A 25,430-nucleotide genomic window follows, 5' to 3' on the forward strand; every position below is an offset into this window, starting at 1 on the left:
GTCCGCTGCTGGCACGCGCCCTCCGGTGACGTGAAGCGCGCAGCAAAAGAAGTTTTTTGGGGAGTTTTTCACCAGTGTCTTCAGTCCCGCTGCGCACGCACACGGCTCCTTTTTCACAAACCCTCTTGTCAAAATGTTTTCGTGGCTCAGACGCAGCCTTCGCCTCGGCTGAACCCCCCAGCCCCCAGCCCCCAGCCCCCCCCCCCACCCCCCCCCCGCCATGTAGGCTGCGCTGCGCTGCTGGACGGAGCTCACCGGAGGGGATATCTCACCGGGTCGTTGCGGTTCGGGAGGCTGCAGAGCGCAGCAGCTGGTCGGTCTGGTCTGGAGTGGAGTGGAGTGGAGTGGAGTGGAGTGCGGGATCCGGTGACCGCCGGGGCGGACTGGCTGCACCATGCTCCGGCCGTGGGCTGCGCACTGGATCGCCGCTGTGCTCCTGTGTCGGGCGGCGGCACAGTACTCCAGCGACCAGTGTAGCTGGCGAGGAAGGTGAGGATGGAGCTGAACAAAGGGCTTCGGGTCACTTTCAGCGCAGGAGCGGGTTTCTTATCAATCAGTCACAGGCTGGTAGGCTACTCTTATCAAACGTGACAAAGAGTGACATAGGCTACATTATCTCCTTAAGTTATCTTTTCTCTTTTTTTTTTTTTTTTTGGATATGCGGGAGAATCATGAGAGGAACCTGAGTCGTGTGAATCCATTACGCAGGATTTTGACGCTCAAAGAGTAATTAGAGGCATGGATGTCTAATTAAGATTTCATGTATTTCTCAGGAAGGACACTGGAAGGTCAGAGGGGAAAAAAGTGTTTTTGTATGTCACTTGTTGCTGCTGCAGATTTGCACTTGAGGTTGAGGAAGTTTTTGGCTGTTTTGTACCAGAGCTTGTAGTGACGACTCAGAACTGTAATGCTGTCAGATGTGAAAATGTCTTGATTTAAATATTTTTGCACTTAGTCACTCTTCTCAAAAAATGACTCACAAAATGACTAAAACGAATCATATGTAGACAAGGCAGGTGCCTTCATTTGACTGTGAGGGACTATTTTAACAAAAATATCCCCACAGTCCAACATCTAAAATATGCTTCCTTGAAGATTTCAGAAATGTACTTGTGATCACAGGAATGTCTCTGCTCCAGTTCCTATCTTAAGTAAATACAGCCATATGGCGCCTTTGATCACTCAAAGTCCCCAAGTCATAAAAAAGGAAGGTCTGTACTCCGCACTCTGCTGTGAAGTTTACCCGCCTCAAACTTCTAACGACTTAATAGCTCAATCAGTTCCTGGTGTTGAGGTAGTTTATGCACATCAGAGACAAGGGACCGAGCGCATGAGTCCAGACTGAAAGATATGTTGGCAGAGCTGCACCACAGTTTTTCTCAGTGAATGTTGCAGTATGTGTTTTTTCAATCCCCTCATTTTGACGATTTAAACATTTGGTGTTAATCTACGCTCTGGATAAGAGTCAACATGCCTGCGGTGAATCTAAAAAGGCAATCTGTCTTCTCGTGTGTAGTGGTTTGAGCCATGAGTCGCACCGCAGAGATGTGGAGCAGATCTACCTTCGCTGCTCTCAGGGGTCCCTGGAGTGGCTCTACCCCATCGGGGCCGTCATTGTCAACCTGCGGCCAAACACTGAATCTTCATCCGGACACATGGCAGGTCTCCATGTGTGCATCAAACCCCACACTTACTCCCAGGTAGAGTATGACCACCAGCTTTCCCTCCATATATATATATATATATAGAGTTTGCATGACTCGCTGTAAAGGTCGGAGTTAAACTGATTTACAGGTTTAACAGTCAGAATAACACCTTTTGGATGTAGCTTTTCTGACTATGTGTCCCCCTGGCCCTGCTGCTTCAGGGTTCTCATGTGTATCTGGAGCATGCGGGGGATCTGAGGCTGCTGCTGGCAGAGAGGGACCAGGCTCAGGGCACAGTGCGCTGTTTCAGCCTGGCAGAGGGGGCCCTCTTTGTGGAAGCCATCCCACAGACAGATATCAGCCGGAGGATCACGGCTTTCCAGTATGAACTGGTGCCCAGTCAGGGGCCCGGGGCACACATGTACCCCTTCCTGCACCCTGGTGCAGGTAAGTGAATGCACATATTTTTTCTTTAACATTTATTCCTCAAGTACAAAAAGGTGGTGTTGTTATTTATATTCAGCTCTTGTGTTACGCAGATGGGATTAATCTGTGACAACCCTGGATCATTAGAGAAACTAATTTTCTAAGTTCTGTCTTGTGACTTTCTGTATGAACAGTGATGCTACATGTTGTGTCTGCTCAGTGCAGTTAGTTTCAGTTTCCACCTCCAAGTTCAGAATGTAGAGTTCATGTTTTCGGCATAAATCTCAAGATCATAGTGGTGCGTACTGTGGGCCATTTTTCAAACTCTACCACTAGATTTTCGACTGTTTTCTCAGATTTTAATGATATTTGCATCACAATAAAGTTGTGAAGAAGGTCTTGAATTTGTCACTGCTGGCGCTTTAAAGAAGCAGATATCCAGTTCTGCAAGAGCCGGCCTGACAAAATTAATTGCATTTATAATTTTTTCCCGATAAAAAGATAAACGATAAGCACACAGGCGTTGTGAAGAGCAAAATTCTAAACTGCCAGGCAACATGTTTGTGCAAGGGTTTTAAGTACATTCCCTGCCTGTGCCATTATCACCAGATGATGATAGATGATAACACTGAAACATGAGGTTGAAAAAAAGGCTAAATATTCACTGTGATCAATCAACTGTCTCATAGGTTTCAGTTTTCTCGGTAGTTCACCTTCATGCTGTCAGTTGTTCTGTAAATTATATGCAATTTGTAGATAATTGGCTGAAATGGTCCGTTAAACTCCTTGTACCTGACACAGCTCACTGACCTAAAGTGAACGTGACAGACTGGTTGAGTTAAGAGAAAAAGGTTCTGTGTGCAACAGGCCACGCTGCCGTCTTCATCTCACCTACATGCTGCCCGCCTCTGACACTCTCTCCTCCCCCCGCTGCCTCGCTCCCATTGCCCCTTGTCTCAGACAGTCTTATGAAAACAAGCAGGCCAATCAAAAGGTCTTGTTAAGGTCAAGCACAAGGGTCAGCCAATCGTCTCTCAGCTGTCAATCAAGAACAGATCCCCGCTACAGGCAGGGAATTTTGGGTAGCCCACCCTTATGAGTAAAGCGATGTGGTAAAAGGGGGGGGCAGTGAGTGGAGAGGAGGGCCAGACTGCAGCCTGTCCAGGCCTGTCTGTCTGTGAGTGTGAGTGTGTGTCTGGGCGTTTTATAGCTGTTTTTATAGCTGACAGGGTCAAGGGGCTAATTCTCTGATTACGTCTCCTCCCTCACCTGCTGTTCTCATTCACATCCTCGCTATTTCCTTTGATGTCTCCTCAACACCAGCACAGAGGAACCAAGGGAGCAGGAAACAGACTGAAGGGTTAAACATATTTCAGGATAACATGAAAGCTAATGAGGAAAGAGAATCTGTGCTTTCTGATGTTATGTAAAATTATGAAACAAAGAGTGTTTACGTCATCTTCTTTTTTTCGCGCTTTCCATTTCAGTCACCTGTAAACCTTGTTCGGATGAAGAGCTCCTCATGGCTGTGTGCACCAGTGACTTTGGTAAATACATACACAAACTCACACGAAAACACGAAAGGAACAGTTTGACATTTTGAGAAATACACTTTGTTACGGAGAGTTAGATGAGTGGATCAATTCCACTGTACACAAGCAAAGCATAAAGGCTGGAAACACACTCTTGCTTTAGTTCACACTTGTTAACGTACGCTTGATTCGTTGACTTAATCTTCTTCTCTTCATCCGTCCTCCTCCTGTCTCTGTTAGCTGGGAGTGGCGTCTTTCGAGGTGTGGCGTCAGGTACTAACGACCACTCCTCCGCCGTGGTGACCCTGAGCCGGCTGTTTCGTCAGAAGAGCAGGGTGTTTGTTTGGGGTGGAGCCAAAGGGCGGAGCTGGAGCGGACGTGTCAATATTCCCTCGCAGTGCGGCGTCCATCCTGGAGAAGACGAGTACCTTTTCACCGGCTCTGTCCATTTTGGTGAAGCCTGGCTTGGCTGTGCACCTCGCTACAAGGACTTCCTGAAGCTGTACAGCAGAGCGCAGAAAACAGGAACAAACCCCTGTCAAATACACACAGACTGAGAGATCAGGATGGAGTGACATTAACTTTGAGGCTGTCAGAGAGATAAGCAGGATCACAGGACCCTGACCATCACTAAAAGCTACTTCTGCAGACTCTGCACTGCTGCGCAACTTACTTTTGCCTTGACGGTTGGGCATTTTGCACATTTTAGTAGCCAAGGTGCTGCTGAAACTGAAATGCCCCCATTTGACTGTGCGTGCAAATGTGTTTGTGCATGAGTGAGACAGGAAACGAACGGATGGATGATAAGCTTAAATTAAATTTGTGCCTAACTGCTTCAAGTTTTTATTCTCATGACGATACTGCTTGTGTGATCATTCTTGAAATGAAAGTTTGCTTTGTAAAAAGCTTTCTGTAAAATTTAGGAGTCTTCTGACAGAAGTGTACAGTATGCAGCTCTGTGAGTCTTTATGTACTAAGTGTGAGTGTGTGTGTAAGTGTGTGTTTTGCTAATGATTTCAAAGGGTCTTTATATTTACAGAGAATAAAACGCGAACCTTCAGCCTGCTTTTCTGAGTGATTTTCCTTTGATTTATCCATTGAGCTCCCTGTTTTTTTGTGAATGTGCCAGTATGACCCATGTGTCCTGATATAAGGACACTGCATTACATGTTATTAACAAACGTTCTGTATATCCCACTGAGGCTCAGTGTGGTTAGTGCAGATAATTAAAAACAACTGGCAAGTGAAGTTAGTCGTAAAATGAAGGACCAAAAGTTATTAGCCTTTATGTTGGCACACATGCATCCACACAAAGAGATATTGTCCACCTAAGTGCCCGAAAGAAAAAAACCATTATGAGTGTTCAGTGACCATTAGCTGGCAGGAGAGCAGCAGTGCGTCAGTGCTGGCGTCGCTACCCCTGTGGAGCTTTGATGAGCCACTGTTCTAGTTGGCATCCTCTTATCCCGTGTGTGTGTGTGTGTGTGTCTATGTGTGTGTATTCATTCACTGCTGAAAGGAGAAGCAATTAAAATTTCCACCACAGTCAACCAGGTACAGGTCAATAGCTAATGTGCTAATGTTTATTCCTTGAGTGTCGTGAAAGAGGATTCCTGTGGCCCGAACCATCACATGAGCTTAAACTCCTGTAAACTACTGAATATCTGAACATACGACGGAGTTCAGTAACGTAGCCTAATAGCAGCAGAAACTTGCCCGTCAAGATAGTAAAACTACTTTTAGATGGATAGATGGTTGAAACTTTAGGGGCTTGATGGGTGGAGAGCTAAAAGAAGGAAGGCGGATGTGTGAATAACCTTAGAGGGGTGTATGTGCACCTCTCCCTCCGCCTGCCATCAGCAGTTGTGTGTGTGTGCGATGCTTTCCCTCTTTCCTCAGGAAGAACAAGAATGGAAGGAATGTCCCCTCCCACACACGCACACACACACACACACATGTCATGCACACACACCTCCCTCTGCAGAGACGAACCACGTGTGCTGTAGTACAGAGTGAAATCAATCATTCTTTACTCCTGTCCTGCATCATACAATCTGAGCACGAAGGTGTTCGTGTTGCTGTTTTCTTGTCTCGAGTCTGTAATGCCACTTCCAGAGCTCAGAGAGAAAGTTGGAGATAAACACAGCATGGCTGCAAACACATGAAACTGTCAAGCAGTTCACACACTTAAAGGGACACTCCAGCAATTTAATATTGCACTTGCATAAATCTGGGGGCATCACGAGGGATAGATTTAAAGGCGAATGATCAAAACTGAAGCAACAGAGGCTTGGGTGTTGTGATTTTTTAATTCCTGTCACCAAGAACACTTGATCCTTCACTTCCCATAACTTTATGGCTCCAGTTTGTAACATCGCCCTCTATTTGAAATTTGTATTAATATTTGTAGTATTTCATTTGTTGATGTAAAATGACTTTCACATGTGAAGAAAGCTCATGAATGTACATGAATAAGTGAGAAAGAGAAGAGAAGAGAGTAGGACGTACAGGGAGACATTAACACATAGCCTGAAGGTTTAAGATAGACCCTAAAGACTTAAGAGGGTCACCTATATATAACTGCCCCCCTCCCCCACTGTCTTGAGTTGTAGTTTGAGACAACCACAGCACACGCGTCCTGCGCACTGCCGACATGCAAACAGGCCACAGTGCAGAAACCCAAGCCACCACAGCAGCACCCAGTGCCCCTTGGCAAACCCAACCTGGCAACAGCCCAACTCGCCTTGGCATCCTCGCTAATTCAGGACACACTTATCCCTGCGCACAGGGGTCTTAATGTTAACCTTTCACTGTGAGAGTGTGTGAGATATGGAAACTGTTTGTGCAGCAGTATGCGACAGGCACAGCTGAGTGGTCAGCTGGCGCCGAGGGAATGGCTGAGCTCAGGGAAAATACATAGGCATGCTTTCACCCACATATACCACCACTGGCATTTTATAATGCACTGGCCAGGGTGGGGTCAGTAGTTTTAAATGGTGGCACAACATTTTAGGTTGTAAGTATGTCTGGTTTTTACTGGGGGCTCAGAGTGTAAAAACATTTTACACTTTTAATGAAAACTGTCTTCATAGAGACTAATGCACTTCACAGTCCACATGTACCACAGATCAATACAAATATGAGATTTGTAAAGGTAAATCTCACATTAAACCTTGTGTAAACTACTGGACCAACAACTATATGAAAGCTGTGGTGTCCCACTGTAATAATTATTGATGTTTCCGTTGTCCATTAAGTGACTGAAAAGTTTTGCTTGCTGAAGTGAATCCATAAAAACAATTTTAAAAAAGCAATTCATTATTTTTTGTCATTTATTCTGTCTCAAAATGATGGTCAAATAAATACATTTGAAAATGTATTTGCAAAATGATTATTAAGATACAATAACACTCTAAAGGCCTTTTAAAAAACGTGGGAATCTAACGCTGGTGGGCCACTGGGACTATCCTGCCGTCAATCAACACGCCAAGTCTAAAATGCAAAAGTTTGATCATTTCCCTTTGAGGAAAGAGGCTCTGAAGAGTTCAAAGAGACTTAAATAAAACCTGAATAAAATTGACCTTGAGTAAATGTTCATTGTGTCACTTGATCAGTTTTTATGTAATGTGGGCTATTAACTATGGGGCTGCTGGTAGTTTCACCAAAACACCCACACGATTCACAGACTAGTTGTGTTATTGGCGCCTCCAGAATTCAAATGAAATAAAGTTTGTAACAAACATTTTCAAACGAACCTAATCTTGAAAGCTACTCTACATCAAATATTTCTTCACTGTCAAGCAACCCCAGCAATTCTGAAAACAGAACATGTGCAAGAATTGGTGTGAAGGAAGCAATGTCAGTGTTTCCTGTTTGCACTGAAAAATGAATTAATGGTAATCACATCAGTAAATGAGACAACTAAGAGTAAAACCATTCAAAATAATGACTGAATATGAATTCATTAAAAAATAATATAGCCTATTCTTTACTTTAAGAAATATATAAAATAGAAATGTATAATTTGTTTGTTTGTTTGTTCTTACCAGTGTTATAAAACGTATCCAATAACCTCCAAAAAATAAAAAGCCAAACAAATACATGGAGAAAATACCTATTTTATCCTTTCCTTACTGTCCAGCTGCGCTCATGTACCATGTTCCCTGAGAGGGTATGAGGGCGTTAGGCCAGACTGCCCCTTGGTGGCGGGAGGTGAACACTTGATTGAAATACTTTTTTTTTTTTTTTTAATTACCAACTAAGAACGAAAGTAACAGTCAGTACTCCAGAGCCCACAGTGACGCAAGTATTGAATAAAATAAAATATGAAGTCATATGCTTTACTGATTCAGAGAAAGGCCAGTTTCTTTTCTTCGTGCCTCCCTTTAAGTGTCACTAACGTAGTTTTTCTCTTTTTCAAATAAAAATCAGTAAATACCAAAAACAGTAACAGCATGGATGTATTATAATACATCCATTATGACACATCCATGAGTAACAGAAGAGTCAGTCCACAGCTCTCTGGTTTGTCAGAATAAACGCAACTGTGTGAAGGTTTAGCGCTGATCAAACATGGGTGAGCTAAATGCAGAAGTGAAAGGGCTCAACATCTGCATGGCACGATCAAACATGACGTGGGCGTAACCTTTTCTCTCTTTTTTTTCAATAAACACAAGAGTTACAATAGTTTCTTCTTCTTTTTGGAAAATCATGGAGCTGAGGTGCCGTCAAAACCCGCTGCTCATCCTCTTCAGTAAGTTCTGTGGATCTAAAGAGCAGATCTATCTTTATTAATGCAGGTACAAGTCGACTAGAGCAGAATATACCATGCCCAGGGCTGAAAGTAGTCTCTTCACTGCTTCATATTGTTCACCTCTCCTCACTTCATGCATTTTAAAAAAGCTAAGTCAAAAACCAAACAAACAAATAAAAACATTTCAATATTTTACACTTGACAATGTATATGGTAAAATATTTGTTTTAATTTTTAGGGTTCTGCTATTCTGCTGATGATTTTATGTGGGTCATTTTGCAATGAGTGGAATGACATTAGACGTAGTGTTGCAGGTCTGGAAGGTTGGGCTCATCGGAGGCCACCGGACTCTCTCCCAGGGGAGGGGGAGAGAAGCGGGGCAGGAGCCCTGAGGAAGAGGGGGAGCTGTCCGGACAAGGCTCCATCCAACATGGAGTAAAACACAGCACGGACGGCTCAGAAGCAACTCGGAACGAGTTAAAAGCAGTTTATAAACAGACAAAGTGATGTTCAAGACTGCATATTATTAGCAGATCTATTTTCTGGCCTGAGGTGCGGCCGTGACTGGTTCTGAATTTGGGCTTCAGCAGGCGGCCGCTGTCCCCTCTTCCTGGTACTGCGCACCGCCACTGAATCTTTTAGTGGCTTGCTTTCACCCCTGACTATGCTTAGATATTGGTCTATGGTTTCATTTTATACGTGTAATACATTTACACGCATTTATGTTTACATCATAAGATAAAGAATCATATAACAGACATCCCAGATTCAAAGTGCACTATTCTGTAGTGACAATCTGAGAAGAAGCTGCATAAACCTTGAATTAAAAAACATGTTTCGTCTTGTCTCCATTTCTCTGCAGCAGCTCTGAGCTGTGTGAGCGGTGCAGCGGCGGTGATCCATGTGTCTGGATATGAAGGGAGAGATGTTAATGTTTCCTGCTCCTATGATGCAGGTTATGAGTCTTATGAGAAATATCTGTGCAAGAATGACTGTGGCAATGCTGATGTTCTCATCACGTCTTCACAAGTGAAGAACAACAAATACTCCATCTATGATGACAACAACAAACGAGTCTTTACAACAACCATCTCTGATCTGAGTTCTGTGGATGCTGGAAAATACTGGTGTGGGGTGACCAGAACTGGAAAGGATTACTACCCTGCTGAAGTGAGACTGGAGGTTGTGCCAGGTAAACAAACAAACTCGTCTCATTTAGTTGTGGAATGTAATTAAGTTCATCATTGAGTACAGTTTTCAGGTACATGTGCTTTACTTGAGATCTTTTTTTGTCTGTATACTTCTACAGTGCTACAATTCAGAGGCAAATATTTTTACTTGATTATTGTATCTGACATATAGAGTTAGTTTTTAGATTAATATTTTATCTACAAAACAGATTTTCACCCCGTAAAATTTGATTCAGTGTTTTAGATTAAACTGCATTAGTAACAACAATCCACTAGGTATGACACTGAGAAAGGTCGTGGTCTGTATATAAGATGCTTTTACCACATTTATTTGAAGTCCAGTATTCTTATATTTTGTTTGCTGCTTTTACATTTACTCATTTGGCTTTTACTCAAGTATAAGGTCCAGATACATCTGTCTGTCCTAAGACTGTATCATTTTGTTTACCTCACTAACAGACAGCTGCTGTGATCAGTCCACCAAAATCCACAGTAATGAGGAAGGTTCAGTGTCCATCAGTTGTTCATATCAGTCTGAAGACCAGAACAACCTGAAGTACATCTGCAGAGGAACCCAGCCCTCCACATGTCTGCAGCAGGCACTGATCACCTCTAACAGAAAACAGAAGGGACGGTTCACACTGACTGATGACAAGGGCTCAAGGAATTTCACAGTGACCGTCACCAGTTTGACCCAAAAGGATTCTGGGATGTACCTTTGTGGCGTCCATAGAAAGACGGGCCTGGACGTTTTCTCTGCTGTTGAGCTGGAAATCAAAGGTGAGAGGTCACAGATCTATCTCATAACACTACCTGCAGTGAACCAAAGATATGAGAAAAAATTACGTAAGAAACAAAGGTGTCTGAAGAAACGTTGTTTTTACTCTTGTATGATTTGTTAAAATATGTTAAATATTTAAAGGAAAGCTGAACCATAATAGACATACAGGATACCATGTTATTAGATTATTAAGTACATTAGCTCAGACCTCCCTCGCTCTGACAGAGTGGTGCTGTGTGAAGTCAAACAGCCTGAGCGGCATCGTGGGACGTCCACTAACTATGCGGTGCCCCTATCCACCACAACACGTTGCAAACAGGAAGTTCCTCTGTAAGGGTGACAATCGCAACAACTGCACAGAGAAGGTGATGAATCTGAACTCAGGCCAGACTGAGCCCAGGTTCACACTGCAGGATGATGCTTCTGCCAGCTCTTTCTTGGTGACAATCACTGAGCTGAAAGCAGGAGATGCTGGGACATACTGGTGTGGGTCAGACTCCCAGTGGAGTGTTGGAAACTACACCAAGATTGTCCTGTCAACAGGTAAGATAATGAAAAGAGAGTAATTAGTATAAGGGAAGGGTAAAAATCAATGTAGCTGTACATTATATCCAGGTTTGATCTCTGTTGTTAGTCTGTATCATGTCACCATCACATCACACTAGTGTCCACAGTGGTTTTATAGATTTTATTTGATAAGTGAAACTTGGTGCCGCTGGATGAAATGATATAATTAGGATTCATCCTTGAAGGGACCTTAAAGGTCTGTACAAACATGTTAATAGCAATCCATCCAATCATTGTTGAAGACATTTCAGTTTGGACCAATCAGCTGACAGATGTCGCTATCCCCAGAGCCCCCTGATGACATGATTAAAAATAAAAATGTTTACTGAGAATCTTTTTCTGACAGTTTTTCCGACCAGCACTGTGATCCCTACCATCACCGTGGAAACTGTCAGATCACAACCAGCCAACATGTCGGCAAAACCTATCAATGGTATGCACACACCCACGCACACACACACACACACACACACCCACACACACACACACAGGCTCACAAAGTGAAATTAGTACCAGCCATGCTGCTGCGGCTGGTAGTTATGACCACAAGCTTAACACTTGGTTTGGTTAAAGTTATGGTTGATGTAGTTGTTATGGTTACAGTTTAGGTGAGTCTTCAGGGACTGAATGTAAGCAAAGGCAATGGCCTCCTAAATGACCAACAATCTGCATGTGATAAAACAGCAGCTTTGTCAAAACACACACAGACAATTAATGAAAAGGGAACATGAAAGCACCAAATGCTGTGAGGCCACAGCTCTGATATGTCGCCTCACTTCTCCTGTTTTCTCTTAAAGATGGTGATAACAGATTCACTACATGAGTATCTGCTCATGTGTGGTCTCAGGAAGTGCATGTTTAATTCTGCTCTTTGCATGTGTCTTTTTTAGGTACTTCACTCTTCCACCCTGTGGTTTTCATTGTGCCAACTGTGCTGGTGCTCACATTATTGTTTGCCTTTGTCCTGCTTTATAAATACAAATGTCACAAAGTGCAAGGTATGTTTTACGTACAAACACATGCACAGAACTGTGCACACACGCATACATGCATGCACATAAACTGTGTAGCCTAACCATTTCTCTGGCTGTGTGATTCCAGGAGCTGGAGTCAGTGTGAACCAAAATACAAAGGCAGCTTGCGCAGAGGAAGTGACTGGTGATGCAGATGTAAGAAAGCCAAAGTCCAAAGCCTCACTAGTGAACACAACAGGCTGCAGCGTTCTTTACAATCCACATTACAATTGTGTTGGGCAGAACAACCTACTGAGGATTTTAATATTCATGGGGCTGAATATGTCAAGTTTGTTTTTAGGGTGGCACAAATGCAACAGTGGGATCATCAAAATCAAAAGAGTTTATACCCTTGACGACTAACAACATTCCCACTAGCCTCAAATGTATTTTTTATTTAGTGACAATTAGCAAATGCTAGCATGCTAAAAAGGATAAACTAAGATGGAGAATGCAGCAAACATACTAAACATCAGCATGTTAGCATTGTTACTGTGAGCATTTTAGCATGCTAATGTTAGCAGCCAGCTAAAAGCACCTCTGTGCCTAAGTACAGCCTCACAGAGGTGCTGTCATGGCTGTAGACTCTTGGTCTTGTTACCAGACAGTGGAGCTACAGAAAATGTCAGGGAGGTCATCAACATCATGGGGAATCATTTTTCCTTGGATAATGATTCCTTAGACCTAATTTCACAGCAATGAGACCTGTAAATGTCAAGGTGTGTTGCTCTGGAACAAATTGCTGAGCTGTTGAACTAATCAAAATTGACAAATTGACTAATCATCTGATTATCATCATCATTTTTAGGCTCAATGGCAAAAAAATTGTTTTTCAATAATTACTGATTGGTTTCTTCTCAAAGTTTAGACAGTGATTTTGTTAGTCAAGTCGTCCTCTCATATGTTTGCTGTCTCTTGACTCTTTTTTAGATTTATGCAAATCAAGACGTTGTAGTGTACTCGAAGCAGGGGACCTCCAAACAGCACTATGATGACACAAGTGGAGACCAACAAGACAATGACTATGAAAACTTCAACACAACAGAAGACATCTACTGTAATGAATTTTATAGTAAAGGCAATAAGAGATAAGTGAGAGCCTTGCATTGTTGCACCACATTTCTACCCAAGTTATCCTGTTATCCTACTCTGACATTTGTTGGTCTCTGTGTTTATCTGTCCAGACTTGTTTTTTAGCATCAGACATTTTCAGTACCTGCATATTCCTTGCTTTAACTTTGATTTTACACTTTTGCTTTCACCCTTACACTTATTATTATTGTTGCTGATTGTTATAATAAGAAAGAGTTTAACACACCTGCACTCCTTGTAAGAAATTGAGAATGGCCATTTCAAATAAATTGTATAAATGTAAGTTACCTACATGTATGTACCTTTGTTAAAAGTGAATAAATAAACAAAACCAAGGAAAACATAATCATCATTGAAACAGTTCAAGTATAAGAAGACTCATTATATTACCTCCATGTGATTACAGCACATTATGAAGTATAAATGAGTCCAAATGTTGTTCTTTTTTTGTGTATTCATTTATAAACTTCTTTTATTATAATATCTTGTTCTGTTCATTGTCTTATTTTTGTATGTTTTTGTTCACTGATTTTATTTAGTCTATATGACTCTAATGATGAGGCAGAGGATGCAGTTCAACAAATAACAGCGTGCAGGCACATATCTAAGAACAAATTCTAAGTTTTATTTAGTGGATCAATTCTTGAAAGTAGTTAGGTTTCAGTTTCCTCGATGGTCATTTTGACCATTTGACCTTCAGTACCAGTGACATGTTGGTTCACACACACTGTTCCTCTTTTTAGTGTTTTGACATTATTGTAGTCCTGTGTGCAAGGCATAATTTAACAGTGTTGAAAACTATATTAACTCTCTCTCACTCACTTTTGAAATATCTACTAAAGGAACCATATCAGAGGAAATACAAGCTATGAAATATTTAAAATATATCTTTGTTTAAAGAAATCATATGAAATTCCTCAGTCATTCTGATGTTTTCTCAGATTGATGCATTAATATGATCATATGATAAAAACCTGTTGGATTGAAGATCTGAGGGATTTCAACATTTCCAACATTTGTGGACGCATTATGTGGGTGTTATAATTAGCACCCATTGATATTCTGAACAATTTATGCTCTGCTGTTTGTGTGAGGAATCAGTTTGCACATTCACACAGTAGCACCAATAATGTACAACCACATCAGCTTTAGTTTCTGTTTCTCTGCAGCAACATGACAAACATGTTCTTCATCCTCTTCAGTAAGTTCTTTTTATATTATGATGACTGAAGTGAAATAAAGACAAAATGTCATGTACGGTACAAAACAACAAACATCTGTCACTTTGTTTTGTAAATTAAACTTAACAAAAGAGTGAAAATGGTCTTGAATGAAGAGACTACAACAGATCAGCTCATTTTAACTGAAAACAGCTACAAGCTCCAGTGAATGTTTCCTGCTTTGTTGCTTAGTGTCGTCTCCTCTTTGCAGCAGCTCTGAGTTGTGTGAAAAGATGAAGGGAGAGATGTTAATGTTTTCTGTTATAACGAGGATTATGAGTCTTATGACAAATACTTGACTGTAACAATGATGCTGATGTTCTTATCTGGACTACACAAGTGAAGAAGAACAAATACTTCTTCCATCTAAGATGACAAAAACAAACAACCATTTCTGATCTGAGCTCTGTGGATGCTGGGAAATACTGGTGTGTGGGGACCACACCTGTCCTGCTGAAATGAGACTGGAGGTAGTGCCAGGTAAAGAAATAAGCAACATGTCATGAATGAAATGAATAAATCATTTGTGAAGACAATGATTACAAGAGGTGGTATTTGAATGAAAAAATAGATCAGGATCACCTGCATTTTCTATTGTAAACTAACTAAAATCATTCATCATCATATCATTTATTTGTTATTTATTAAAATTATTATTCATTATTACTGGATATTAATTTGGTGGATGAGCCATAAAACATCAACCAATGATCTGAGCAGAAAATCTTAGTATTTATGTCATTTGTTGATTCATTGTCATGTTTTTCTGAGAAACAAACAACAATCATCACACACACCATGTCACTAACAAGTATTATGTTAGACAAATTACATGGCAAAGGAAAACTGGATTTAAAGCGAAAGTCTTGAAGCTCATTGATAAAAGTGTTGATTTGTTGATAAAATTCTCAGATGTAAATGCAGAACTGAACATTTTAACATTTATAGGTTTTGCTGACACACGCTGTGGGTGTAACATTTACCTACCAGATCTTCACAACATTATAAACACTGTTTCCTCAAAGTATTTCCCATGTTCACACAGCACGTATTATGGTTTACAGCTACATCTCTGTCAGTTTCTTTGTTTTCTCGTCAAACTTGAAGATGTGGATTCTTCAAAACCTGCTGTTCATCCTCCACAGTAAGTTCTTTGGATTATATCAACACAACCTTTTATGCAAATACAAGTAGCCTCTGTTAGATTGTTTGTACCCTGGTGATGTTGTAATGATCAATGTCTTTAACACGGCCAGCATTAATGTGTACGTGATTAAATAAAAAGATACATGAAAGAAAGCATTTGTGCTCTGAGAATCTCTGTTCAGTGACAATATGAGATTTCTTTTTTTTTTTTAAGTATAAATCTTGTTTCTTTGTGTTTTTTCTGTTTCATGTCGTCTCCTCTCTGCAGCAGCTCTGAGCTGTGTGAGCGGTGCAGCGGCGGTGATCCATGTGTTTGGATATGAAGGGAGAGATGTTGATGTTTCCTGCTCCTATGATGCAGGTTATGATTCTTATGAGAAATATCTGTGCAAGAATAACTGTGGCAATGCTGATGTTCTCATCACGACTTCACAAGTGAAGAACAACAAATACTCCATCTATGATGACAACAACAAACGAGTCTTTACAACAACCATCTCTGATCTGAGTTCTGTGGATGCTGGGAAATACTGGTGTGGCGTGAGCAGAACTATGCTACTGGATTACTACCCTGCTGAAGTGAGACTGGAGGTCGTGCCAGGTAAACAAACAAACAACATGTAACCATAAAACATCAACCACTGAGCTGAACATAAAATCTTAGTATTTCTGTCATTTGATGCTCTTTGTCATGTTTTTCTGTCGCAGCTGTTGAGTGGCTGATTTTGTTTACCTCACTAACAGACAGCTGCTGTGATCAGTTCACCAAAATCCACAGTTATGAGGAAGGTTCAGTGTCCATCAGTTGTTATTATAAGTCTGAGGACCAGAACAACCTGAAGTACATCTGCAGAGGAACCCAGCCCTCCACATGTCTGCAGCAGGCACTGATCACCTCTGACAGAAAACAGAAGGGACGGTTCACACTGACTGATGACAGGGGCTCAGGGAAATTCACAGTGACCATCACCAGTTTGACCCAAAAGGATTCTGGGACGTACCTTTGTGGCGTCCATAGAAAGACGGGCCTGGATGTTTTCTCTGCTGTTGAGCTGGAAGGTGAGAGGTCACAGTTCAACCTCATCCTGTTGTAGCAAAAAAAAAAACTAAAACTCTTTATTTCTGACAGTTTCTCCACAGGACAGCAGGACTGTGACCTCTACCATCACCATGACCTCTACCATAACCATGGAGCCTGTCAGATCACAATCAACACATACCCCAAGCAAACATACCAAAGGTGTGTGTGTGTGTGTGTGTGTTTTTGCTTCTCTGCTAATGCATGTTTCTAGAAAGTGTATATTTTTACTTTGTTCTGCATTTTCTTTTTCTTTTTTTCAGATGCTGTTCACTTTACCATTTTGTTTTACACTCTGCCAGCAATTCTGGCTGGACTGTTGATCCTGGCAGTTTTCCTTATGTGTGCTTTTAAAGGCAAATGCAACAAAGTGCAAGGTATGTTTTACATGCATACACACACACATGCAAACAAACACACACAAATAAACTCCAGTTTCCTTTGTTGTAACACACACATTCATACACACATTACTGTGACTCAGTGTGTGGTGTTGTATGTCTGTGTCTCCAGGAGCTGAAGTCAGAATGAACAGACACATAACACAGACGCCTGAAGCAGAAGAAATGATGAGCGTGGCTAATGTAAGAAAATAATATCAAACAAATTTCACTGTTCCACACAGTGAACAACGAACTGATGGATCTGCTTTAAAACAGACTTCAAAGTAGCTACAATTCTTTATAATCTGGTAGATATTTGAGGAATTTGCATAGTTATTTTAGCTTTTAAGTAAAGTAAAATGACGTTGTTGTTTTTTTTTTGGTTTGTTTTTTTGTCATTTTGATTTTTGTTAACTATGATCCTGGTCCACAAAAAAATAAATAAATTCACTTGCCTCTCAGGGGTTGTTGATACAGATCCTAGAAAAATGATCCTGCCCCAAAAAATGGAAGAAAAATCATTTGCCTCTCAGGGCGTTTTACAAACTTAGAAAAATGATCCTGGCAAAAAACAAAATAAAAATATCAATAAAAATGCTGTTCAGGGTTTTTCGTACAAAACTGTGAATTTGCTCTGAAAGTTTTCATTGTCTGTTAGATTACAGGAGAACTTGTGAGCATACCTGATACTGACCTCTGTCTGACATGGAAAACATTCATCCTGATAAATGCACTCGTAGATTTCTACCTGTAGATGTTGATATTTCTGAGGCCAGATTGTGTTTGGCCTGGCGCTAAATTAAAAGCCAGTGGGACAACAAAACCTGGCAGTCTGGATTGTAGTTTAATTTCTAAGATTGTGCACATCAGAGGGAGAAGTACAACATACAGTGCTCCTCTGTGTAGCTGTGTCTGTTAATCTAATCATGTGTTGTTCTTTTTTTGTAGATATATGAAAATCCAGAAGATGTACGCAGCTCAAAGCAGCAAAGAACCTGTCACAATGACGACAAACAAGCTGAAATTGAAACGAGTGTGTACCAAAGCCTCAGTGTGACAGAAGACATCTACTCTGTCTGTCAACAGCTGTAACAGTGCAAACAGGAAGTGAACAGTATGTGTGGCTGTGGTCAAACGGTGCATGTTGGTCACATTTGTCCTCAGGTCGTGGTCTTCAAATCATCCTGTTTACAGTAATGAATTAACATTGACCAATCATGTACAACAGCAGAACAACCTTAAACTAGGTTGAGCTCTGTGATTATTTATACTGATTTATTTGGTACTTGGACAAATGTTGATTGCTTTTCTTTATTTTGCTTCACAGCTTTTACATTTACCGTCAGTGTAACAACATGTTTACAGATTTACACATTACACCTTGTAAGAATTAGTGGGTAACTGTTTTCACTCCACACACACAATGCACCAAAGCAGAATTCATGTACATTTGTAAAGTGGAATAAATAGTGGAATAAACAAAAACTGTTGTTTAACATCAGTGTTTGCGTCATATAAAAATACATACTACAATAACAGCTCATTGTCAGTGGCCATCAGGTCTGATCACTCATGATTTGAACTGAATATACAGTGTACATGCAATATATTTATGTGCTCCTCACAGAGAGAGAGAGAAACCAGTAGAGTGGAGCTGTGAGTCAGAGCAGAGATGATAGTAAACATCAATTGTATGTAGGAAAAGTTTTCATGCAAAAATTTTGCAAATGATGTTTCTACTTATGTGACAGTGTCTGTAGTCAAAGGCTTTTAAAAAGAAATATAAGGTGTGAAGCAGGGCCCCGACAAACACTTAACAGTTGCTCAAAATGTGTATGAGAGTTTGTGTAAAGTAACATATCTGAGGCCGTGATACTCTGTAGGTTAAAGCGGTTATACTGCTCCATATGTACAGTGTGGACTATGTGAAAGCAGGAACTCCCTCTCATATTATTTAGTTATTGATTTCATTTGTAAGGGACCGTGTACAATATGTTATAATGTTCGGTTTTGTAGCAGAGTTAGCTAAAAGCTGATTATTTTCATCTGCAGCTCTTTGTTCCTGGGCCCAGTTAAAACACACACACAGTGACAGAGCAGCATTAAACAAACTAAACACAAAGACAAGAGACATGATATGAAATTACACACAGCAATCATCACACACACCATGTCACTAACAAGTGTATGTTAGACAAATCACATGGCAAAGGAAAGCTGGATTTAAAGCTGGGTTTAAAGCTGGGTTTAAAGCTGGATTTAAAGCTGGGTTTAAAGCTGAGTTTAAAGCTGGGTTTAAAGCTGGGTTTAAAGCTGGATTTAAAGCTGCAGCTCTTTACATCGTCTGGTTGGGTTGTGGCTTTCACAGAGAAGCTGATGGCCCAAACGCAGCATGATGCGCGTACAGTGCAGTTTATTACTGAAGATATGACCTTGAGGATTTTACAGCGCTCTCCACATGAAAATAAAGTCACATCATGAAGGACGAGACGAGTCATTCAAAGTATTCAAAATTTGACCCACATTTGAACAAAAGTGTGAAGCTCATTGATAAAAGTGTTGATTTGTTGGTAAAATCCTCAGACGCAAATGCAGAACTGAACATTTTAGCATTTCTGACACATGCTGTGGGTGTAACATTGATCTACCAGATCTTGACAGCATTATAAACACTGCTTCCTCAAAGTATTTCCCATATTCACACAGCACATAATATAGTCTATAGCTACATCTTTTTTAGTTTCTTTGTTTTCTCGTCAAACTTGAAGATGTGGATCCTTCAAAACCTGCTGTTCATCCTCCACAGTAAGTTCTTTGGATTATATCAACACATCATTTTATGCAAATACAAGTAGCCTCTGTTAGATTGTTTGTACCCTGGTGATGTTGTAATGATCAATGTCTTTAACACAGCCAGCATTAATGTGTACGTGATGAAATAAAAAGATACATGAAAGAAAGCAGCTGTGCTCTGAGAATCTCTGTTCAGTGTCATGTATGAGATTTTTTTTAAGAAAGTATAAAGAATGAAATCTTGTTTCTTTGTGTTTTTTCTGTTTCATGTCGTCTCCTCTCTGCAGCGGCTCTGAGCTGTGTGAGCGGTGCAGCGGCGGTGATCCATGTGTCTGGATATGAAGGGAGAGATGTTGATGTTTCCTGCTCCTATGATGCAGGTTATGAGTCTAACCAGAAATATCTGTGCAAGAATAACTGTGGCAATGCTGATGTTCTCATCACGTCTTCACAAGTGAAGAACAACAAATACTCCATCTATGATGACAAAAACAAACGAGTCTTTACAACAACCGTCTCTGATCTGAGTTCTGTGGATGCTGGAAAATACTGGTGTGGGGTGACCAGAACTGGAAAGGATTACTACCCTGCTGAAGTGAGACTGGAGGTTGTGCCAGGTAAACAAACAAACTCGTCTCATTTAGTTGTGGAATGTAATTAAGTTCATCATTGAGTACAGTTTTCAGGTACATGTGCTTTACTTGAGATCTTTTTTTGTCTGTATACTTCTACAGTGCTACAATTCAGAGGCAAATATTTTTACTTGATTATTGTATCTGACATATAGAGTTAGTCTTTAGATTAATATTTTATCTACAAAACAGATTTTCACACCGTAAAATTTGATTCAGTGTTTTAGATTAAACTGCTCTAGTAACAATAATCCACTAGTATGACACTGAGAAAGGTCGTGGTCTGTATATAAGATGCTTTTACCACATTTATTTGAAGTCCAGTATTCTTATATTTTGTTTGCTGCTTTTACATTTACTCATTTGGCTTTTACTCAAGTATAAGGTCCAGATACATCTGTCTGTCCTAAGACTGTATCATTTTGTTTACCTCACTAACAGACAGCTGCTGTGATCAGTCCACCAAAATCCACAGTAATGAGGAAGGTTCAGTGTCCATCAGTTGTTCATATCAGTCTGAAGACCAGAACAACCTGAAGTACATCTGCAGAGGAACCCAGCCCTCCACATGTCTGCAGCAGGCACTGATCACCTCTAACAGAAAACAGAAGGGACGGTTCACACTGACTGATGACAAGGGCTCAAGGAATTTCACAGTGACCGTCACCAGTTTGACCCAAAAGGATTCTGGGATGTACCTTTGTGGCGTCCATAGAAAGACGGGCCTGGACGTTTTCTCTGCTGTTGAGCTGGAAATCAAAGGTGAGAGGTCACAGATCTATCTCATAACACTTCCTGCAGTGAACCAAAGATATGAGAAAAAATTACGTAAGAAACAAAGGTGTCTGAAGATTGAAAGAAACTTAATGATGATTTGTTAAAATATGTTAAATATTTAAAGGAAAAGGAAAGCTGAACCATAATAGACATACAGGATACCATGTTATTAGATTATTAAGTACATTAGCTCAGACCTCCCTCGCTCTGACAGAGTGGTGCTGTGTGAAGTCAAACAGCCTGAGCGGCATCGTGGGACGTCCACTAACTATGCGGTGCCCCTATCCACCACAACACGGGGCATACAGGAAGTTCCTCTGTAAGGGTGACAATCGCAACAACTGCACAGAGAAGGTGATGAATCTGAACTCAGGCCAGACTGAGCCCAGGTTCACACTGCAGGATGATGCTTCTGCCAGCTCTTTCTTGGTGACAATCACTGAGCTGAAAGCAGGAGACGCTGGGACATACTGGTGTGGGTCAGACTCCCAGTGGAGTGTTGGAAACTACACCAAGATTGTCCTGTCAACAGGTAAGATAATGAAAAGAGAGTAATTAGTATAAGGGAAGGGTAAAAATCAATGTAGCTGTACATTATATCCAGGTTTGATCTCTGTTGTTAGTCTGTATCATGTCACCATCACATCACACTAGTGTCCACAGTGGTTTTATAGATTTTATTTGATAAGTGAAACTTGGTGCCGCTGGATGAAATGATATAATTAGGATTCATCCTTGAAGGGACCTTAAAGGTCTGTACAAACATGTTAATAGCAATCCATCCAATCATTGTTGAAGACATTTCAGTTTGGACCAATCAGCTGACAGATGTCACTATCCCCAGAGCCCCCTGATGACATGATTAAAAATAAAAATGTTTACTGAGAATCTTTTTCTGACAGTTTTTCCGACCAGCACTGTGATCCCTACCATCACCGTGGAAACTGTCAGATCACAACCAGCCAACATGTCGGCAAAACCTATCAATGGTATGCACACACCCACGCACACACACACACACACACACCCACACACACACACACAGGCTCACAAAGTGAAATTAGTACCAGCCATGCTGCTGCGGCTGGTAGTTATGACCACAAGCTTAACACTTGGTTTGGTTAAAGTTATGGTTGATGTAGTTGTTATGGTTACAGTTTAGGTGAGTCTTCAGGGACTGAATGTAAGCAAAGGCAATGGCCTCCTAAATGACCAACAATCTGCATGTGATAAAACAGCAGCTTTGTCAAAACACACACAGACAATTAATGAAAAGGGAACATGAAAGCACCAAATGCTGTGAGGCCACAGCTCTGATATGTCGCCTCACTTCTCCTGTTTTCTCTTAAAGATGGTGATAACAGATTCACTACATGAGTATCTGCTCATGTGTGGTCTCAGGAAGTGCATGTTTAATTCTGCTCTTTGCATGTGTCTTTTTTAGGTACTTCACTCTTCCACCCTGTGGTTTTCATTGTGCCAACTGTGCTGGTGCTCACATTATTGTTTGCCTTTGTCCTGCTTTATAAATACAAATGTCACAAAGTGCAAGGTATGTTTTACGTACAAACACATGCACAGAACTGTGCACACACGCATACATGCATGCACATAAACTGTGTAGCCTAACCATTTCTCTGGCTGTGTGATTCCAGGAGCTGGAGTCAGTGTGAACCAAAATACAAAGGCAGCTTGCGCAGAGGAAGTGACTGGTGATGCAGATGTAAGAAAGCCAAAGTCCAAAGCCTCACTAGTGAACACAACAGGCTGCAGCGTTCTTTACAATCCACATTACAATTGTGTTGGGCAGAACAACCTACTGAGGATTTTAATATTCATGGGGCTGAATATGTCAAGTTTGTTTTTAGGGTGGCACAAATGCAACAGTGGGATCATCAAAATCAAAAGAGTTTATACCCTTGACGACTAACAACATTCCCACTAGCCTCAAATGTATTTTTTATTTAGTGACAATTAGCAAATGCTAGCATGCTAAAAAGGATAAACTAAGATGGAGAATGCAGCAAACATACTAAACATCAGCATGTTAGCATTGTTACTGTGAGCATTTTAGCATGCTAATGTTAGCAGCCAGCTAAAAGCACCTCTGTGCCTAAGTACAGCCTCACAGAGGTGCTGTCATGGCTGTAGACTCTTGGTCTTGTTACCAGACAGTGGAGCTACAGAAAATGTCAGGGAGGTCATCAACATCATGGGGAATCATTTTTCCTTGGATAATGATTCCTTAGACCTAATTTCACAGCAATGAGACCTGTAAATGTCAAGGTGTGTTGCTCTGGAACAAATTGCTGAGCTGTTGAACTAATCAAAATTGACAAATTGACTAATCATCTGATTATCATCATCATTTTTAGGCTCAATGGCAAAAAAATTGTTTTTCAATAATTACTGATTGGTTTCTTCTCAAAGTTTAGACAGTGATTTTGTTAGTCAAGTCGTCCTCTCATATGTTTGCTGTCTCTTGACTCTTTTTTAGATTTATGCAAATCAAGACGTTGTAGTGTACTCGAAGCAGGGGACCTCCAAACAGCACTATGATGACACAAGTGGAGACCAACAAGACAATGACTATGAAAACTTCAACACAACAGAAGACATCTACTGTAATGAATTTTATAGTAAAGGCAATAAGAGATAAGTGAGAGCCTTGCATTGTTGCACCACATTTCTACCCAAGTTATCCTGTTATCCTACTCTGACATTTGTTGGTCTCTGTGTTTATCTGTCCAGACTTGTTTTTTAGCATCAGACATTTTCAGTACCTGCATATTCCTTGCTTTAACTTTGATTTTACACTTTTGCTTTCACCCTTACACTTATTATTATTGTTGCTGATTGTTATAATAAGAAAGAGTTTAACACACCTGCACTCCTTGTAAGAAATTGAGAATGGCCATTTCAAATAAATTGTATAAATGTAAGTTACCTACATGTATGTACCTTTGTTAAAAGTGAATAAATAAACAAAACCAAGGAAAACATAATCATCATTGAAACAGTTCAAGTATAAGAAGACTCATTATATTACCTCCATGTGATTACAGCACATTATGAAGTATAAATGAGTCCAAATGTTGTTCTTTTTTTGTGTATTCATTTATAAACTTCTTTTATTATAATATCTTGTTCTGTTCATTGTCTTATTTTTGTATGTTTTTGTTCACTGATTTTATTTAGTCTATATGACTCTAATGATGAGGCAGAGGATGCAGTTCAACAAATAACAGCGTGCAGGCACATATCTAAGAACAAATTCTAAGTTTTATTTAGTGGATCAATTCTTGAAAGTAGTTAGGTTTCAGTTTCCTCGATGGTCATTTTGACCATTTGACCTTCAGTACCAGTGACATGTTGGTTCACACACACTGTTCCTCTTTTTAGTGTTTTGACATTATTGTAGTCCTGTGTGCAAGGCATAATTTAACAGTGTTGAAAACTATATTAACTCTCTCTCACTCACTTTTGAAATATCTACTAAAGGAACCATATCAGAGGAAATACAAGCTATGAAATATTTAAAATATATCTTTGTTTAAAGAAATCATATGAAATTCCTCAGTCATTCTGATGTTTTCTCAGATTGATGCATTAATATGATCATATGATAAAAACCTGTTGGATTGAAGATCTGAGGGATTTCAACATTTCCAACATTTGTGGACGCATTATGTGGGTGTTATAATTAGCACCCATTGATATTCTGAACAATTTATGCTCTGCTGTTTGTGTGAGGAATCAGTTTGCACATTCACACAGTAGCACCAATAATGTACAACCACATCAGCTTTAGTTTCTGTTTCTCTGCAGCAACATGACAAACATGTTCTTCATCCTCTTCAGTAAGTTCTTTTTATATTATGATGACTGAAGTGAAATAAAGACAAAATGTCATGTACGGTACAAAACAACAAACATCTGTCACTTTGTTTTGTAAATTAAACTTAACAAAAGAGTGAAAATGGTCTTGAATGAAGAGACTACAACAGATCAGCTCATTTTAACTGAAAACAGCTACAAGCTCCAGTGAATGTTTCCTGCTTTGTTGCTTAGTGTCGTCTCCTCTTTGCAGCAGCTCTGAGTTGTGTGAAAAGATGAAGGGAGAGATGTTAATGTTTTCTGTTATAACGAGGATTATGAGTCTTATGACAAATACTTGACTGTAACAATGATGCTGATGTTCTTATCTGGACTACACAAGTGAAGAAGAACAAATACTTCTTCCATCTAAGATGACAAAAACAAACAACCATTTCTGATCTGAGCTCTGTGGATGCTGGGAAATACTGGTGTGTGGGGACCACACCTGTCCTGCTGAAATGAGACTGGAGGTAGTGCCAGGTAAAGAAATAAGCAACATGTCATGAATGAAATGAATAAATC

General features: G+C 40.4%; 4 protein-coding genes across 7 annotated transcripts; all 4 read left to right on the forward strand.

Annotated features, from left to right (window-relative positions):
- Positions 1 to 42: 42 nt before the first annotated feature.
- On the forward strand, positions 43 to 4,669 carry metrnlb (meteorin like, glial cell differentiation regulator b). The gene is made up of 5 exons (XM_071504672.1): positions 43 to 489; positions 1,517 to 1,700; positions 1,868 to 2,093; positions 3,560 to 3,619; positions 3,845 to 4,669. The coding sequence occupies exons 1-5, from the start codon at positions 395 to 397 to the stop codon at positions 4,159 to 4,161; spliced, it is 882 nt and encodes a 293-aa protein (XP_071360773.1). The 5' UTR covers positions 43 to 394; the 3' UTR covers positions 4,162 to 4,669.
- A 3,319-nt stretch (positions 4,670 to 7,988) lies between these two features.
- Positions 7,989 to 13,476, forward strand: LOC139636961 (polymeric immunoglobulin receptor-like). 4 transcript variants are annotated; one of them, XM_071505412.1, is made up of 8 exons: positions 7,989 to 8,357; positions 9,223 to 9,549; positions 10,007 to 10,327; positions 10,554 to 10,871; positions 11,242 to 11,328; positions 11,786 to 11,893; positions 11,997 to 12,064; positions 12,839 to 13,476. In XM_071505412.1, exons 1-8 carry the CDS (start codon positions 8,315 to 8,317, stop codon positions 12,998 to 13,000), a joined length of 1,434 nt encoding a protein of 477 aa, XP_071361513.1. In that variant the 5' UTR covers positions 7,989 to 8,314; the 3' UTR covers positions 13,001 to 13,476. The 4 variants fall into 4 exon arrangements, with proteins under 4 accessions (XP_071361513.1, XP_071361512.1, XP_071361511.1 ...); XM_071505411.1 differs by having other exon boundaries at positions 7,990 to 8,357; positions 9,220 to 9,549; positions 12,000 to 12,064; XM_071505410.1 differs by having other exon boundaries at positions 7,991 to 8,357; positions 9,220 to 9,549.
- A 1,851-nt stretch (positions 13,477 to 15,327) lies between these two features.
- On the forward strand, positions 15,328 to 18,552 carry LOC139635978 (polymeric immunoglobulin receptor-like). The gene is made up of 7 exons (XM_071503593.1): positions 15,328 to 15,364; positions 15,635 to 15,967; positions 16,111 to 16,425; positions 16,496 to 16,606; positions 16,708 to 16,821; positions 16,958 to 17,028; positions 17,776 to 18,552. Exons 1-7 carry the CDS (start codon positions 15,328 to 15,330, stop codon positions 17,917 to 17,919), a joined length of 1,125 nt encoding a protein of 374 aa, XP_071359694.1. The 3' UTR covers positions 17,920 to 18,552.
- Positions 18,553 to 19,595: 1,043 nt separating this feature from the next.
- LOC139635979 (polymeric immunoglobulin receptor-like) lies at positions 19,596 to 24,179 on the forward strand. The gene is made up of 8 exons (XM_071503594.1): positions 19,596 to 19,632; positions 19,908 to 20,237; positions 20,694 to 21,014; positions 21,244 to 21,561; positions 21,932 to 22,018; positions 22,474 to 22,581; positions 22,685 to 22,752; positions 23,527 to 24,179. The coding sequence occupies exons 1-8, from the start codon at positions 19,596 to 19,598 to the stop codon at positions 23,686 to 23,688; spliced, it is 1,431 nt and encodes a 476-aa protein (XP_071359695.1). The 3' UTR covers positions 23,689 to 24,179.
- The last annotated feature ends 1,251 nt before the right edge of the window (positions 24,180 to 25,430 follow it).

Source organism: Trachinotus anak, unplaced genomic scaffold, assembly GCF_046630095.1.
Source record: "Trachinotus anak isolate AG129_WGS33_773 ecotype Australia unplaced genomic scaffold, CSIRO_AGI_Tana_v1 ptg000019l, whole genome shotgun sequence".
NCBI lineage: Eukaryota > Metazoa > Chordata > Actinopteri > Carangiformes > Carangidae > Trachinotus > Trachinotus anak.

Excerpts from the sequence above, each read along its gene's own strand:
- metrnlb (XM_071504672.1), top strand. The coding sequence starts at position 395 with ATGCTCCGGCCGTGGGCTGCGCACTGGATCGCCGCTGTGCTCCTGTGT. Across the intron at positions 490-1,516 it reads CAGTGTAGCTGGCGAGGAAG|TGGTTTGAGCCATGAGTCGC; the intron begins GTGAGGATGGAG and ends TCTCGTGTGTAG. Across the intron at positions 2,094-3,559 it reads CTTCCTGCACCCTGGTGCAG|TCACCTGTAAACCTTGTTCG; the intron begins GTAAGTGAATGC and ends TTTCCATTTCAG.
- LOC139636961 (XM_071505410.1), top strand. The coding sequence starts at position 8,315 with ATGGAGCTGAGGTGCCGTCAAAACCCGCTGCTCATCCTCTTCA. Across the intron at positions 8,358-9,219 it reads CCCGCTGCTCATCCTCTTCA|CAGCTCTGAGCTGTGTGAGC; the intron begins GTAAGTTCTGTG and ends ATTTCTCTGCAG. Across the intron at positions 10,328-10,553 it reads TGTTGAGCTGGAAATCAAAG|AGTGGTGCTGTGTGAAGTCA; the intron begins GTGAGAGGTCAC and ends TCGCTCTGACAG.
- LOC139635978 (XM_071503593.1), top strand. The coding sequence starts at position 15,328 with ATGTGGATTCTTCAAAACCTGCTGTTCATCCTCCACA. Across the intron at positions 15,968-16,110 it reads GAGACTGGAGGTCGTGCCAG|ACAGCTGCTGTGATCAGTTC; the intron begins GTAAACAAACAA and ends CCTCACTAACAG. Across the intron at positions 16,426-16,495 it reads CTCTGCTGTTGAGCTGGAAG|TTTCTCCACAGGACAGCAGG; the intron begins GTGAGAGGTCAC and ends TATTTCTGACAG.
- LOC139635979 (XM_071503594.1), top strand. The coding sequence starts at position 19,596 with ATGTGGATCCTTCAAAACCTGCTGTTCATCCTCCACA. Across the intron at positions 20,238-20,693 it reads GAGACTGGAGGTTGTGCCAG|ACAGCTGCTGTGATCAGTCC; the intron begins GTAAACAAACAA and ends CCTCACTAACAG. Across the intron at positions 22,753-23,526 it reads AAGTGACTGGTGATGCAGAT|ATTTATGCAAATCAAGACGT; the intron begins GTAAGAAAGCCA and ends ACTCTTTTTTAG.